This window comes from Rhinichthys klamathensis, unplaced genomic scaffold (assembly GCF_029890125.1).
Source record: "Rhinichthys klamathensis goyatoka isolate OS25496 unplaced genomic scaffold, OSU_Roscu_1.1 h1tg000059l_1, whole genome shotgun sequence".
In the NCBI taxonomy this organism is placed as follows: Eukaryota; Metazoa; Chordata; class Actinopteri; order Cypriniformes; family Leuciscidae; genus Rhinichthys; species Rhinichthys klamathensis.
The window spans coordinates 9915426-9933663 of record NW_026606604.1 but is presented as its reverse complement, the minus strand read 5'-3'; the positions used below and the strand labels follow the sequence as shown (position 1 = coordinate 9933663).

Genomic DNA, 18238 nt, shown 5'->3' with positions numbered 1-18238 from the left:
TACCGTTCAAACGTTTAGGGTCAGAAAGATTTTTTTCTGTAAAAAAATTAATACTTTTATTCAGCAAGGATTCACTAAATAGATTGAAAAGTGACAGCAAATACAATTATAATGTTACAAAAGACTCCTATTTCTAATAAATGTGGCTCTTTTGAACTTTCTATTCATCTAAGGATCTTGAAAAAAGGTATCACTGTTTCCACAAAATATAAAGCAGCACAACTGTTTTCAACATTGATAATAATAAATGTTTCTTGAGCAGCAAATCATCGTATTAGAATGATTTCTGAAGGATCATGTGACACTGAAGACTGGAGTAATGATGCTGAAAATTCAGCTTTGATCACAGGAATAAATTACATTTTTAAATATATTTAAATAGAAAATGGTTATTTAGAATTATAATAATATTTCACAATATTACTGTTTTACTGTATTTTGATCAAATAAATGCAGCCTAAAAAGACTTAAAAAAATCTTACCAACCCCAAATCTTACCAAAAATATATATTATTTCTGAAAAAAAAAGAAAAAAAAAACATTTCATAGAAATACATTTTTACAAAAAGTTTTAATTAATTGTTGTTTTTATGAGTTCAATTTATTACACGTTTATAAATATTGTTTATAAAAAAAATAATTAAAACATTAAAATGGAATCCAGAAAACTTAAAACAGAAAACACATATTTTGGTAAAAAATAGAACGGAATTTGAGAAAAATAATATATAAAAACGCATTTTACATTCTCTAAACATGTAATTGTCAAAAAACATGCGAGTCCCAAAAAAGCAGAATCCAGAAAAAAAAAAAAAAAAAAAAAAGGATTTCATAGGGCCCTATTCTTCAAGTTTTTTTTCCTAGTGACAACTGGTTTCAAGATGTCAACCACAGTGGTTTTAGGTCACAAGCATTAAGTGTGAGTTGTAAAGCTGAAGTTATATCACCAACAGATGTGCTGGTGTGTGAATTTGTGTTATTGCGAAGAGTTTTTATGCAACTCGTTAACTGCTTAAAAATGTGTCACACCAATTACTCCCCTCGGTAGCAAACAAAGGAGAGCTTATCAGGAACTAATCGTGATAATTCAGATTACAAACCAAATATGGCACTCTCTCTAACCAGCTAAAGCGCACCTATAGAGTTGATCCCTGCGCACGATGTGAGTTTTTCCCATCTGATGACATTCTCTCCAGCCTCAGAAACAAGTGAGGTGACATCTTTCTCCCACACTTCCCTGAAACGCTGCAAGACGTTAAGCCGTATTCTTCGAAAAAAGCAAGCGACTTGGCACAAACAGAGCAATCAAGATACTTAACATGCATAAAGACATTTCGATGCAGACATCAGCAGATGACAGATCGGCTAACACTGTTTTATTCATTCGCTCAGTTTGTACAGTATACCTGCTCTCTGCCCACTGCGTGCTGGCCTGTGGTGTGTAGGTGTGTGAAGCGTTTCACGCCATACTTCTGCGAGTTTCTCTCACTTTTATCTCTCTGCTTCTATGAGGAAAACTTGAAAGCTTTGATCGAAGCTACCAAACTGGATGGATCATTCTGTACGCCATGTTTATAATAAATTATTATTACTAAAATATACAGCATTAGGATCCTGTATTGATGTTTTCATTATTTTAGCACAGTAGAGCAATAAAAGTAAAATTACATTTCAATTACATAACAATGAGTGCTTATTTTTTTCATATAAAACTGTCTTATTGTTTTACCGATATATACAGGTGGTCAAAAGTTTACATACGCCTTGGAGATCTGTTAAATGTTAATTATTTTAACATAATAAGAGGGATCATACAAAATGCATGTTATTTTTATTTAGCGCTGGTCTGAATAAGATATTTTACATAAAAGGTGAAAGCATTCCATGATGCTCCAGAAGGAAACATGATGCATCAAGAGCCAGGGGGTGAAAACTTTTTGAATTTGATGATCAGGGTGAATTTGACTTATTTTGTCATCCGGGAAACATTTAAGTATCTTCTGTTGCTTCTGAATGGAAGTAGTGCTAAATGGAAAAATAAAGTATGATAAAAAAAAAAAATATTTACACATCTTCATCCTGTTCAAAAGTTTTCACCCCCCAGGCTCTTAATGCATCGTGTTTCCTTCTGGAGCATCAATGAATGTTTGAACTTTTATTAAATAGGTGCGTATGAGTCTCTCAGTTGTCCTCAGTGTGAAAAGATGGACCTCAAAATCATACAGTCAATGCTGGAAAGGGTTCAAATATGCAAAAGATGCTGGAAAAAAAACAAAGAATTTGCAGGACCTGGATGATTTTTCTGAAGAACATTGCGCAGTTTGTATACATATATATATATATATATATATATATATATATATATATATATATATATATACAGTGGTGTGAATAAGTTATTACCCCCATGCTAAAGTTGCCTAAAAAGAGGAATAAAAAATCATCTTTTGGAAATTGATCTTAATGCCTTAATTAGAAAAATGAGGAAAAATCCAACCTTTAAGGACACCAATTTTCTTTGTGTATGAATAATGTATCATAAATAAATAAATGTTCTTCCTTAAAATACAGGGTGCATAAGTCAGGCCCCCCCTATGTTAAATTCCCATAGAGTCAGGCAGATTTTTATTTTTAAAGGCCAGTTATTTCATGGATCCAGGATAATATGCATCCTGATAAAGTTCCCTTGGCCTTTGGAATTAAAATATCCCACATCATCACATTCCCTTCACCATACCTAGAGATTGGCATGGTGTTATTTCAGTTTGCCTAATAGCTGGTTTGATTTGCATTGAAAGATGATCTTTTGGAAAGTACCCCATGCCAATCTCTAGGTATGGTGAAGGGAATGTGATGATGTGGGTCTATTTTAATTCCAAAGGCCAAGGGAACTTTATCAGGATGCATATTATCCTGGATCCATGAAATAACTGGCCTTTAAAAATAAAAATCTGCCTGACTCTATGGGAATTTAACATAGGGGGGGCCTGACTTATGCACCCTGTATTTTAAGGAAGAACATTTATTTATTTATGATACATTATTCATACACAAAGAAAATTGGTGTCCTTAAAGGTTGGATTTTTCCTCATTTTTCTAATTAAGGCATTAAGATCAATTTCCAAAAGATGATTTTTTATTCCTCTTTTTAGGCAACTTTAGCATGGGGGTAATAACTTATTCACACCACTGTATATATATATAAAATACTAATATTATTATCATTCATCATATTTATATATATATATATATATATATATATATATATTATATACATTATACTGTATATAATATTATTATTAATAATATATATATATATTTTTTAAATAGAAAATATGTTTATACTTTTGCAAATGTATAAAGCCAGAAGAATTTATATTTAATCATAACAGCAAATTTTTGAGGGATTTTCTTTTGTCTGAGAGAAAAGAAGAAAGAATACAGGAAATGTCGCAAGCTGGATTCAAACATGCTTTTCCCACATGCACTAACCGCTATGCCAAGACTCCAACATGCTTTCTAATACATTTTTGACAGCACTTTCCATTTTTTTTATTAATAGTTTGTTTTTTTCTATTAAAAAAAGAGGCTCAATAAAAGAACACAAGTGTAAAACTGATTCAGATATCCATATTCACACTGTAACATACATAATCTGGTGGTCTATGTAGACTTTTCTTATTTAATTTAAATAAAAGAGTGATGTCTATTAATCCCTCAACCAATTGATTTAATCCAACTTCTCATAGATCGTCTGTTAGAGATCAACGCCAAAGGATCTGTGCGAGCTTATCTAGGATAATATATTACTTAGCAAAATGTCTTTGACCATCTGCAGTGAAAAAAAAACAAAAAAAACACGCTCTCTCCTGCAAACAAGAGAAAGCCCTAACATTACCATTAGAGCAAGTAGAAATCAAAATGCACGGCCACATGTTTTACAAAAAGCCTTATAATTGTCATAGAGAAGGAAGCTGTGATTGTATTCCTCCCAAATCTTTTTGATGTGATTACACAAATTCTCCTTTGTGTACATTAAAGCTTTAGGGGCCAGTGTGGGGAAAAGAAAAAACGCTCCCACTCTCTTGTTGTTGTGCCACCAGAGGCAACACAGTTCTCTGTGCCAAAAAGTGTCTTTTGATGTTACTCCTCTTTTTCATACACAAATCACAGTTGTTTCAGAATGACCACATTAAATACCTTTTTCTGAGTGGTCTAATTTGATTACCTTTGTGGATGATGCCAGGGGCCGGCTGGGGGGCAGGGCCTCGCTGTTGTCTCGGCAACGGGTGGAGAGGTTGAGGATGGCTGCGGATGCCATGTTGGACTGGAGGGCGTTGCTTTGGGCTTTATGGCAAATGGGGCTGTTGTCTCCGGGCATGATCATATGACCACCAGGAGCCAGAAAATAAGGGAACTGAGCGGCTGGAAATGGTAGTCAGAGTTAGTGCTCAGGTAAAAAGAGACAGGGAGAGAGTTATGCAAATAGAGCAACTACAGATCAACATCTCTGTAGACAGACAGGTTACAAATATACATAAATTAAGGTTTTATAAAAATTAAAAAATTATGTTTCAATATATGTATCATTTCTTTTGAGCTGCCTGTCTACATAGATGTGTATTTGTAGTTGCTCTCTATCTCTTCAATATAAGATCAGTTATAATATATACCGTATTGTAATAAATATTATTAATAAAAAAAATATTTTCATTATATAATGCATCTATGTATATATATATATATATGTGTGTGTGTGTGTGTGTGTGTTCATGTTTTTCTATCCCGGTGGGGACTTCAATCTGAATGCACACAGACTCATGGGGACTTGTGTCACAGTGGGGACCTAAATAAAGGTCCCCATGGGTAAAGAAGCTTATAAATCATACAGAATTAGGTTTTTTTGGAAATGTAAAAATGCAGACAGTTGTGTGTGATGGGTAGGTTTAGGGATAGGGTTAGTGTAAGGGGATAGAATATACAGTTTGTACAGTATAAAAACCATTAAGTCTATGGAGAGTCCCCACAAAGATAGTAAACCAGACATGTGTGCGCGTGTGTGTATACATATATATACAGTATATTTGACAGCACTAATATATATATATATATATATATATATTATATACACAGACATAATATCAGTTTCATGTACATTTTCAGTACATTCATGTGAATATTATTAATACAAATGTATGTACTGAATTATATATATATACTGTATATATAAAATATAAATAATGCAGAGACAACTATAAGTTGACAATTTGTAAGTTAATTTGATATTATATTAATATAATGTTCAGTTAATATTATATTAATAATATAATCTATTTTTTATATATATTATTACAATTAACCTTCAAATGGCTTAGTTATAGCTTTCTCTGCAATTTAAGCTGTATTTCTGAAAAATATATAACACATTTCATCTTATACATATAAATATAGCTATCATTAATATACCGGTATAATATTATGAGAATTTTTTTATATTATATATATTTTTTTAAATAGAATATATTTTTACAAAATGTGAATGGTGTTTTCATGGGGAAAGCTCACTGCCAGGGTGTTGCTACGGTGTTCTGAATGGTTTTTAGTGTTGCTATGTGGTTGCTAGGGTGTTCTAGGGGGTTGATTATTGGTCTAAATCAGGTTCTTCATAAAGATTGTAAAGAGCAGACTGTATGGCGCATACAAGTGACTGCACCTAGTCACACACGATGACACAGAAAACTAGTTCTTTTTTTAAACAGTAATGTCAGTGCATGCTGGGTAACCTTTGATTTGAAACAAAATAGACACTCACAGTCAGGAAAGTGTGAAGATTCGTGACTCTGGTCGGATGCCATCTGAGCTTGCTTGCCAAAGACCTGGGCGTCAAAACTGGCGTAGTCAAAATGGCCTTTAGTGTACTTGTCCATGTCTTTGGCCATGCTGGCCTGCAACGCTGCCATAGGATGAGCAAATCTGTATGTGAAGTCAAATTTCTTCATGTTTCCTAAAGGTCTAAATATAAAGGAAAAATCAAGACTTCAGAATTGCACTAATATTTTTAAAACATGTTTTTATTGCTGCTCATTCTTTACCATAAAAAAAAAGACATTCGTGTATTTATATATTTAAAAGCTCCAGAAGAATGTGTGAAGAGCTTATTAAATGTGTACAAGAGTCAAACAGCGGCAGGAATCCCTCCGTCACACACACACATGAAGATCTGCTGTGAGGAGACGTGGTTCTGATGTGACAGTCCTGTACTGAACTGTGATGGGCAACATCGCGACTATGATGAGAAAAATCAGTTATGATTGATCATTCTGTCCTTTTTAGGGACGCGTCAAGTGACATCATGCCCTGCTTTTGGTTGGTTTACATGTCTTTGGTCCATGTTGCGTTCATATTTCATTCGAACCGCATCAGAGTTCGTTTGGAAGCGGACCGACACCCATGTTTTCAGCGTCTCGGTCCGCTTGTTTTGGTGTCACCAGGGTTCAGATGGCAGCGTTCACACTTATTCAAATGAACCGCACTAACAGAGCAATCGCACGAGGGTTCGTTTTAATCAAACCAGACATGACAAGTGTGAACACACTCTAACTCTCATTGGAGTATTAGTAGACTGTGTACTTAACATCTGCTATCTTCTATTATCTTCTAATGCCCTAATGAGAGTTAGTTGACATGTAGTTGCAAAGTTACTTATAGTTAGTAGGATGTCTGAACAGATGAGATGTTTATTATTATCCTTCAGAAAGATGATTTGTGAACTTATTTTGATCCTGCTTGATTGTAAAGGAATCAAGATGAAGGTTTATTACCTGGCCATTCTGTCTGCGCTCTGTCTGCACTTTGTGGGCTCCTCCTGCGGTTTGGAGATCTTTTCTGCAGCCGCTATCGGGCAGCCTGAGAGACTGTGTGAAAACAGACATCAGAAGTGTGGAGTTAGTCTCCTCCTGGCCTCCTCTGGGTTAACAACTTCCTTTTAATTGAATCTGGGTGCATTAAATAGTAATTGTTCAATTAAAAATAATCTGATAGTTTCTATGCGATAAACATCACATTGTTTTATAGTCTACTTAAGTTTCATTAACGAGGGTAAATTAACATGTCTGATGTTTTAAAGGGGATCTATTATGCTTTATACATTTTCAATTTACTTTAGTGTGTAATGTTGCTGTTTGAGCATGAAAAAGGTCACAATATTATTCATCTAGATAAATCCACATGTAAATAAAGGGGCGGGGCCTGGTTGAGTGAGTTAGTAGGGTGTTGAAACTCGCGGTTTTGGAAAAGGGGCGGGACATTTCCCAAACACGCTCGAAGCGGTTGACCAATCACAACACACTGGTCCAGCCGACCAATCAGAACACAGTGTGCTATTCAAAAGGAGGGGCTTCATAGAGACAGGAACTAAACAGAGCGTTACTGACAGACTGGGAAGAGAGGAGCTGCAAAAATGTCAAATATCTAAAATATATTGTGTTTTTGAAATATTCAAGCATGAAAAACTATTAGTAGACCCCCAAAACAAAATCAAGACGTGGATAAAGGGCATTATAGCTGCTTTAAAGCATTGCAACAGTGCAAAATAGAGTAATACTATGATATATTTTTGGGGATAAATCTCCAATGTAGTTTAGTCGACTGGTAACATTATTATAAACAACATCATTTTCCCCCAGCGACTGCCTCCCTGCTGCAAAATATAGATGCAAATCTGCTTACAATGAGAAAGGAGGTTTGTATAGAAATGAATAGTGTAATTTGTGTAAAAAAAAACAAGCTCACCTTCTATGCGTGCTACGGTTACTGTTGACATGACCTCTTCCTGTACAGCCAGGGGTCGGACATTTAAGGACGTTTTCGTGCATGGCAAGGACTGAAAAAAAACAACAACAAAAAACAAGATATGTAACTTTACAGATAAAGAAGAGAAATTACATTTAATAAAAATTCTGCATTTTGTGGAATTCACACAAGCTTGTACTGCAGCTGTTTTTACTGTTTATGCTAACTAAAGTTTTCCATGTGATTCCTTGTTAGTTGAAATTGTGTCTCCTTTCAAGTATGAACATGCAAAAACATCACGACTACAAACACATTTTGATTACCATTTAAGAGACACACACATATTGTTGAAGTCCTATCCAGTATCCTTAGTAACTTTTCACTCTGCTCATAATTAGTTTGGAGGATGTGCCCGTCTATTTAGGCTGCATCCGCGGGTCCTTTGATTTGCAGAATGCTGCCTCTGGTTTAGGAGTACATGCTTTCATATTGGAGGAAAAAAAGGGAAAAAAAACTTAATTACATTTTCTGTTCCTTTTGTCACATCACTGTTTAATGGCGGTTGTTTGTTGTGCTACTCTCAAATGGAGAAAACAGCGAGTGAAAAGTTGTTTCCGGATTGCATGTTTAATTTGCATACCACACGAAATCAAACCTCAGTTGTGTTGACGGCTGAAAAGTTCTTTAAAAAAAGTTTTTTTTAAATATTTTTTACTTTCAGCTTACAGCATTATGGTTTCCAAGATAAGTAGTAAATACATGAAATACATTTATGTACATAATTGACATGGAAATTACATACTTCATATTTGTGATATTTTTTTTAAAGTAGGGACAATTTTGACTAAATTAAATCTTGAAAAAGGACGTTTCTCCAAATTATGTTTAATAAATGTTTATCATATTTATGAAATGTTTATTACATTCCCCAAAATAATTTTTCACATTTTGGAGGAAAATTTGGCTAAGCCTTTGACAACAAGTTAGTTGCAAAAGAAATGAATTGCTTCTGAATTAAAATACTCAAATAGTGATTAGACAACTAAATAAAGAATCTCAAAAATCTCAAAATAAATGACATCAGAACCAAATTATTTGAAAAACCTAATCTCTAAAGAATATACATAAAAATTATATTTAAAAAAATACAAAAATATATATGATTTATTTTAAGTAAGTTGCAAAGCAGAACTCCTTGATTTAAATTTTATTGTTGCATATATAAAGTCTATCTGTCATAAATACTGGCAAATGTAACACTTCTTCACAACCCTCTTAAAATTTGAACAAAAAAAATTAAGTAGATATAAATAAAAAGGTTTAAAGCCATAATAATATACCCATTAAATATAAAATGATTGTTTATTTAACACACACACACACACACACACACACACTGTATATATATTTAAATTTTTTCTTTAAAAACTGAAGAATCCTGCATTTTCTATCACAGAAAAGAAATAACTATTAGATATGTTTGTAGCACACATTGAAATAGAATGTAATCTCTCTATGCAAAAATGTGCTGATTATTATACAGGCGGGTTAGTTAAGCAATCACCATGTAATCTTTTATCCCTCAGTCTCTGTACAACTAAACCTTGATCATTAGTATGGCATGAATATTCATGGGCTGAAAATGAACACAGTGTTGTTATCACTAATTGTATTTGTTCTGTTTGTATTGTACTGCTGTGAAGGGAGGAAATGTGTCTAATGTCCTCAGGAAGTGATGCGTAACATGAGAACAGACTCACTCTCTGGGGGCACTCTGACTTTGTGGGGACATCCTGATAGACTCCGGTGATGAGGGTAGAGGCCTGTCACGTGACCCGTCCCGTCACAGCCCGGGGTCGGACATTTGATGTCTTTCTTTTCTGTCCGAGGGGAGTCTATAACGCACACACACACACACACACACAGTAAAAACAGTGCTCTTCAAGAATGTGGTTATAGTTCCTCCCATCCAGTCACGTTTCTCTCTATGTAAGCTGAAGCACATCCTGTAAAAGCATGATGGGTATGTGTATGTATTCATCCGTGACATTAGTTAAGGCTGCGGTCTTGCTCAGGGCACCGGTTTCTTAGCGTTGATCCATAGAGAGATTATCTTCAGAGATTACCCATTAAACAGCAGTCATCACAAGATTCAAAGTGCTTAAAGCTCACATCAGAGATACTTTACTAGGATTTATGACTTAATTTGTGCTCATGGTAAAATATCTGGCAGATACTGATAAAAATCTAGCATACATAGATGTCATCAGAAGATTTTCTTCTTGTACTTAAAAAAAAATATATAAATCATGTTGGTTATTTACTATTAAATATTTTCTAGACAAAATGTTTTTAGCACTTAAGAGGATTTTATTTATCTATCCCTTTGGGCTAGAATCTCTGTATGTCTCTTTTTTTTAATATGTTGATTTTTTTAGTTTTATTGCACATACTATGATATGGTGTAAAGCAGGAGTTTTCAAACTGGCCTGCAAGAAAGCGACAGTGGGTCCGTGAAAAAGAGAATAATGGTAAAAAATAGTAAATAAAATTATTAAGTAAATACATGAATTAAAATAAATGGCAACACTTTATTTTACAGTGTCATTGTTAAAGATGTTACATGTAGTTACTATATTAATAACTATAAATTATGCATAACTACATGCAACTAACCCTAATCCAAACCAAACCCTGATGCTAACCCTAGAGTAAGTACATGTGACACTTCAGATGTGCTCTGTTCACAATGATGGTTTTGAATTGGTTGAAAAATGATTGAAATCGCTTTTAAAAAGGAAAATATGGTTGCAACGTGCAGTGCAGGTCTGTCATATAGGCTTAATAAAATTATAATGAGAACATTATACATAATCGTGTGCATGGCTTTTAAAGGTGAGACTTTCGCTTTCGTAATCAGGCTCTAAAAACTTTGGATTTAGATTTATTGGCCAATATATCGGTTGTCACCATTCAAATATAAAGAACTATCGGTATCAGACAAATTTTTCATATCGGTGCATCCCTAAAAAAGTAAACTGAATGATGTTCGGTTCCGTTCGTTAACACTACAACAGAGTTTCCTGCAATACAAGGCACCGCAAAACAGACGAATCAGTTAACCACCGAATTAATGACTCTAATGAGCCGGTTCTTTTTTCGAATCACAAACATATAAAGTGCAACAAGTGAAGTCCGACGGCTGAATGAATGACTCTTATGAACCAGGTTTTTTTTTGCTAATCATATACAGCGCGACTAGTAAAGTCCAACCGCTGAATGAAAGACTTTAATGAGCCGGTTCTTTTTAGTGAATCAGAAACATAGGCATGTAGTCTGATTCCAGAATGAACGACTCTAATGAGCCGGTTCTTTTTAACGAATCAAACACATAGTTCGTTTAGTTCGGGTGTTCTAGGTGGTTGATTATTGGTCTAAATCAGGTTCTACATAAAGATCGTATAGAGCAGACTGTATGGCGCATACAAGTGACCGCACCAAGTCACACGATGACACTGAAAACTAGTTCTTTTTTTAAGACATAGTTCGACTCCTGATTGAATGACTCTTATGATTCATGCCGACTTTAATGAATCAGAACATTTACAAGGAATTCAAACTATAATCTTTCAAAATCAGTGAGAACGCGATAGTGAATCTCACCTTTGCTGCTGTGGTACATGGAGCGAGCGTCTATCTCCAGCATCCTCTGCTGCCTCCGATCATGGTTCATCTGCTCCAGGAGGAAGCGGTCCATGTCTTTGTAGGCACTGTGGATGACCTGTCTATGTTCAGACTGCAGCACCATGGCCTGCTCTAGAAGACTGAGGTTCAGTCGGGCTCTATCCAGCTCCAGACGTCTGGCCATCAGACCTGGACCCCAAACACCTCCTCGCTCCTCAATCCTGGGCGTCTGGAGCTCCTCCTCACTGTCGCTGAACTCTCGCACAGAGCCATACTCCTCCATAAAGTTCCCTGCACTGTTTCTGTTGATGTAAGCAGAAAGAGCGTCTTCGTGGAACTGCTGACCTATTCGGAGTCTCTTTATGAAAGCGTCGTCTGCAGGGGGACTGGGGCTGTGATGGATCCCGTTGACTTTCGTTAGGGACGGAGGAACGCTCCATTCTTCCTCGTCTGCCTCTCTGTCTGGAGAAAGGTGATAGCTGGCTCTGATCTCCTCCTGATTTTGGTCTTCAAAGTCCTGGTTGTGTTCCTCCTCCTCTTGCTCAGTCTGGTGCTCGGATATCTGAGCCATCAGGTCTGGCGAACCCTCGCTCGTTTGTTCCGACCATGACAACAAGTGGTGAGAGTTTGCGTTGTGATAGACGGTGTCTTCCAGAACATCACTGCCGTCGAGTTCCTCATCTGAGACACAGAAGAACAATGGGGTTTAAATGTATGGATCATCAGTAAGAGCTCATTAAATGATTGTGTTTGGAAGTAAAAGACTAACAGATGGTTTTCAGATCCTTCAAAATCACAAGTCGTGACAAATATGACAGCTTCAGTTTGGGATTTGCAAAATATGTCACTGAGCACATTTATAAACTTGGATGGATGGATGGATGGATGGATGGATGGATGGATGGATGGATGGATGGATGGACTGATGGATGGATAGATGGATGAATGGATGGAAGGAAGGAAAGAAAGAAAGAAAGAAAGAAAGAAAGAAAGAAAGAAAGAAAGAAAGAAAGAAAGAAAGAAAGAAAGAAAGAAAGAAAGAAAGAAAGAAAGAAAGAAAGTCAAGAATACATTTCAAATGTTTTCAAATGATTAAAAAAAAATATATATACAATATAAAATTTTGTCAAGAAAATGATAAACATTATTTATCCCAAGTGCATACAAATAATTTAGTATTTACTGACCCCCACATCTAAAATCACCATTTATTAATTGAAATATATACACTCACCTAAAGGATTATTAGGAACACCATACTAATTCTGTGTTTGACCCCCTTTCGCCTTCAGAACTGCCTTAATTCTATGTGGCATTGATTCAACAAGGTGCTGAAAGCATTCTTTAGAAATGTTGGCCCATATTGATAGGAAAGCATCTTGCAGTTGATGGAGATTTGTGGGATGCACATCCAGGGCACGAAGCTCCTGTTCCACCACATCCCAAAGATGCTCTGTTGGGTTGAGATCTGGTGACTGTGGGGGCCATTTTAGTACAGTGAACTCATTGTCATGTTCAAGAAACCAATTTGAAATGATTCGAGCTTTGTGACATGGTGCATTATCCTGCTGGAAGTAGCCATCAGAGGATGGGTACATCGTGGCCATAAAGAGATGGACATGGTCAGAAACAATGCTCAGGTAGGCCGTGGCATTTAAATGATGCCCAATTGGCACTAAGGGGCCTAAAGTGTGCCAAGAAAACATCCCCCACACCATTACACCACCACCACCAGCCTGCACAGTGTTAACAAGACACGATGGATCCATGTTCTCATTCTGTTTACGCCAAATTCTGACTCTACCATCTGAATGTCTCAACAGAAATCGAGACTCATCAGACCAGGCAACATTTTTACAGTCTTCAACTGTCCAATTTTGGTGAGCTCTTGCAAATTGTAGCCTCTTTTTCTTATTTGTAGTGGAGATGAGTGGTACCCGGTGGGGTCTTCTGCTGTTGTAGCCCATCCGCCTCAAGGTTGTGCGTGTTGTGGCTTCACAAATGCTTTGCTGCATACCTCGGTTGTAACGAGTGGTTATTTCAGTCAAAGTTGCTCTTCTATCAGCTTGAATCAGTCGGCCCATTCTCCTCTGACCTCTAGCATCAACAAGGCATTTTCGCCCACAGGACTGCCGCATACTGGATGTTTTTCCCTTTTCACACCATTCTTTGTAAACCCTAGAAATGGTTGTGCGTGAAAATCCCAGTAACTGAGCAGATTGTGAAATACTCAGACCGGCCCGTCTGGCACCAACAACCATGCCACGGTCAAAATAGCTTAAATCACCTTTCTTTCCCATTCTGACATTCAGTTTGGAGTTCAGGAGATTGTCTTGACCAGGACCACACCCCTAAATGCATTGAAGCAACTGCCATGTGATTGGTTGATTAGATAATTGCATTAATGAGAAATTGAACAGGTGTTCCTAATAATCCTTTAGGTGAGTGTATATACTTGACCTTAATATAAAATAAATAACATTTAAAATGTATTAAATGTTAACATTTATATAAAAAATATGCCCTCTTAATTTAATCTTCCATCTGTTCAAGTTATGCAACAGTGTTTTTTAAAGTGCGACTTGCTTAAAAATGTGTTAAATGTACTGGAATTTTTTTTTTTTTTTAAATCCACAATGATATAAAGCTGTAAACGCTAATCAGAAAGCAGCATGATTTGCTATACTACAGTACTACTTTTGATAAATCCATAAAGCTTATTTGACTGGGGGTTTATAGGGTGAATAATTCCTCTTTTATTGGGGGGGGGGGGGGGGGGGGGATAAATCTCAGATCTTTTATCCCTTAAAATCACCTTTAAACGACTCTTTGGAATCGCAACAGACCCGATTATATTAAGTAATCGAGTCAATGATTAACAAAAGAAAACTATCTGCTGGATTGATTTACAATCCACAACTGATCTCTCTGAAACTTACCCGCCGGGGTTAAAGCTCTTTGGGCACTAGGGTTTAAAGTTCAAAATACAGCGTATAAGCACGAGATACATCTATCCTCTTAGAGGGCCTTATGCCACCCTCCAAACCATATGCAACCACTGAGTTGATTAGATATTAGAGCATTTTGGCTGCCGCCACATGCGGTTTCAGGGGCTTCTAATGGGATCACACTGCCTTAACAAACAGTTGCTAGACTTAAAGAGCATATAAAGTAGTCCTGCTTTTAATCCCCCCAAAAACATCCCTAAATGGGGGGGATAGAGAGCTCAGTGGCATTTACAATCTCACCCGTCTCTTGCCAAAAATGGAAACCAGGCTTTGAGGGGTTAGAGTGTGCTTGCGGATTGGTTCGTACCATGCCAAACTCGGCATAATGTCGCAGAGGTCTACATTGGCGCTGTACGAATGCAAAGGCATAATGCTAGCGCACAACCTAAATTTTGATTCTGTTTGTTCAGATAATTATAGTTTTTATGCATGCTGCTTGAGGAAAGGGTGGTTAATCTTGTCCGTTTTTATTTTTGGAATTGCATCCAATTGAATGCGTGTCGAATGTTACTGCACTGATTCTTGAGAGATGAAACGTCACACTTTTAAATCAACAATAATATGAATCAGAACAGATAAAATGTTCCTTAAACATAGTTAATATTCCACAGTTGTATATTCAGTCACCAAATCTCTCAAACATATATTAAACAATCAGGATGAAGACTAACTTGCCGGATTTTATTAATATTTTGATCTGAAAGGTGCGTTTTAAAGGTGTATTTTTAAATAAATATTTTTTTTATTATATTAATATTATTTTTTTGTAAAAAAAACAACCAAAAAGCTATTTTTGCTATTTTTAAAATAAATATATATTTTTAATTAAATAAATATGTAAATTTTAAATAAAAGATTATTAAAAAAATTATATTAATTTAAATAAACGCACCTTAAAAAATACACATCTTTCAGGTTATGAAAATATTAATAAAATCAAGTTAGTCTTTATGTCCTGAATGTTTTATTTTTCCATATGCCAGTCCAAATAAACAAAATGGCTACAATACATCTGTAACTAAATGTCATTATTTTGTCAACACCATCAGTTTTTTCCATGAGATGTTGCTGACATTTAAAAAGACGGAGCAGGAAATCAGTTTAAAACCGTCCTGTGGTCTCAATTTATTCTTAATCATAGTTGAATGCTCCATTTATTATAAATATCTGACATGGTACTACTCATGTTTGTATCTGACGGTGTTGACCTGTACAAAGCGATAGAGAAGGGAAAACATTTTTGTGAGAAAATGGAAGCAGGAAGTTGCACCAAAACATGAACATGCTGAACAGATTAGTCCACAAACTTTAAACTTAAATATTTATTCATTTCTGTCGCTCTTTTTTGTCCCATATCTCAAGAATCATTGCCCGTAACACAAAACCATGAAGCATCTGGACGGCGAAACCAAAACGGAGCATGGATTCCACTGCTAACACACTTAAAAGCGGACGATTTTCCTGATTATGTCGCTTTTGTCAGCAGTTTGAGGTGTGAAAACCCAAAGCGGTCCAGCGCAGATGAAAAGTTCGCCAGTTATGCTAAGACACAATTAACAGAGCAGATGATTAGGAGTTCTCTGCCATCCAGATGGAGATACAGCCCTGACCAAAAAAACAGAACAGTGGGGAAAAAAAAGACTGGAGCGAACAAGGGCGAAAAATGCTTGGATGCAGAGAGTGGTTTGTGTTTTGGAACAGGTGAATGGTTTATACTCCAGAATAACCATTACCATTGTGTGTATGGAGACCAGAAGCTTGGCTGGAGTCACACACACACACACACACATACACAACAGTACCAAATGGAAGCCTTACATCCCTTTAATTTCTCCCCTGCCTTTCCTTTTCCTTTTTTTTCTCCTTAAATTCACACACCCCTCTCGTCCCTCTACAGATCCATTAATTTCGCTACGGTCCCAGTCGTCACTCACTCCCAGTCCCCGCACATTATGTTTTTAATTTTTTTTTTTTTTTTTCAGTAGCACTTCTTCAGCAGTGCACTTTGGCAAAACCCAAAGCAAACATGTTGCGAGACAGCAGGGAAATATGACAAATGAGATTTTCCTAATCATTCCGCAACTTCAGAAAATAATACTAAAAAACTCAAAGGAGGAGAAAAAAAAAAAAAAAGGTTATGATTATTGTGGGTAATATGAAATCAGAGAAACAAATAAATTCCATTTCCAATGATGCTGTTCAATTTATTGAGCTATTTTGTTGTCCATTTAACAACCCACATGTGTCCAATAATGAGCAGCACACATTATGCCTAATTATGTATATTTGGGCTGCATTCGATGGTCTAACAAAAGCTTTCGAAAGGGACAATTACGTTTGTTGCTTGGTTACATCGTTAAAAATATACCAAATAAGTGCAGATTATAGGGGTGTGGAGGTACACATGTAAAGCATGGGTATTGTTGCCAACATGCTCATAATTTGATTCATTAGGAAATGGCAGCATTTTGTTTCTAGAAAGGAGACTGCTTTAAAACGTAATATCGACTTTAACGTTTCCGTGCCTCCGTTGCCAAAAATGTTTTGTTGTTGGAGTGTATGATCACTCTCTTTTGTCAACGAGGCACAATATAATTTGGTGCATTCTATTCTCAGTTACCCTATTTGCATAATTATGCAAGCAACCACACTTGCTTATAAAAAAGCACTTTTCCAGGCTGCATAATCGACCCGGCGCCAGCTACTTTAACGCCGAGTTTTTAATCCGGGTTTCAAAGTAGTCGAGCGGAGGAAATCGCCCTTAATCTGGAGACCGGATGCGGGGAAAACCGGCTAGGAATTTTCTGACGGATCAACTTCCATGGGACGCCGTGATAGACAAACATGATAGATGGATAGATGGATGCGATAGGGGAGGAGGGAAAAGAGGCGAAGGAGGAGGAGGAGGAGGAGGGAAACAAATATATGAATGCAACAGATGGTAGTTTAAAATTCAGCGTCAATTGTTCATCAAAACAGACAAAACAACAGGACATCTGTCTACCTGCTGGAGTGTCAGTGTTCCTGGGCGCGTCTTTGTCCCGAGCGTTTGCCAGGTCTTCCTCGCTGGGGCAGGGGCTGGGACTGTAGTGGCGGGGCTTCATCAGGAGAGATTTCCTCTTGTTGACTGGCGCCCCGCGGACCCCTTCTGCGGCCGCACGCTTTTTACCCGCTCCGAGATGCAAGCTGGAAGGAGAATACAGGGGTCATTTAATGGATGCGTCATGTCACAAATCAACCCGTTAAACTGTCTGTGTCTGAGTATGTGATTGGTTGAGGTACAAAGATCTAATGGATCTGACCCGTGAGGTTTAGTGTTGTTTAGACACATCTCGAAATAAGTTGTGCCAATTAAAACTCAAAACGGTTCTTCAATGGTTCTTTCAGCAAAAAACACTCTTGTTCTTGGTTCTTGAGTTGAGTAAACAATGTCCAACAATAGGCTCTTTAGATCAGTGTTTTGGTTCTTTGTGGAACCTTTTAAGTCAAATGCAGCTCATTAATAAAATGACTTACGATATTGTTCAAAAGTTTGGGGTCAGCATGATTTTCTTGCAAAAGAATACCATTAAATTGAGCAAAAGTAAAAGTAAAGACATATAATGTTACAAAGGATTTCTATTTCAAATAAATGCTTTCTTTCCTTCTAAGAATCCTGATAAAAAAAATATCACGGTTTCCACATAAATAAGCAGCACAACTGTTTTCAACATGTTTCTTGAGCAGCAAATCATCATATTAGAGTGATTTCTGAA

General features: G+C 36.4%; 1 protein-coding gene across 6 annotated transcripts in view; it reads right to left on the bottom strand.

Annotated features, from left to right (window-relative positions):
- The window catches only part of st18 (ST18 C2H2C-type zinc finger transcription factor), a 52892-nt gene that overhangs the window by 8197 nt on the left and 26457 nt on the right, over window positions 1-18238 (bottom strand). For all 6 annotated transcript variants that reach the window (XM_056249307.1, XM_056249309.1, XM_056249312.1 and 3 more), the window contains 7 exons: window positions 17488-17669; window positions 11455-12156; window positions 9552-9686; window positions 7792-7882; window positions 6822-6914; window positions 5813-6012; window positions 4229-4425 (listed from right to left, as the gene is read on the bottom strand). In XM_056249307.1, the coding sequence (XP_056105282.1) occupies window positions 4229-4425; window positions 5813-6012; window positions 6822-6914; window positions 7792-7882; window positions 9552-9686; window positions 11455-12156; window positions 17488-17669 (1600 nt within the window). The remainder of the gene's footprint in view (window positions 1-4228; window positions 4426-5812; window positions 6013-6821; window positions 6915-7791; window positions 7883-9551; window positions 9687-11454; window positions 12157-17487; window positions 17670-18238) is intronic.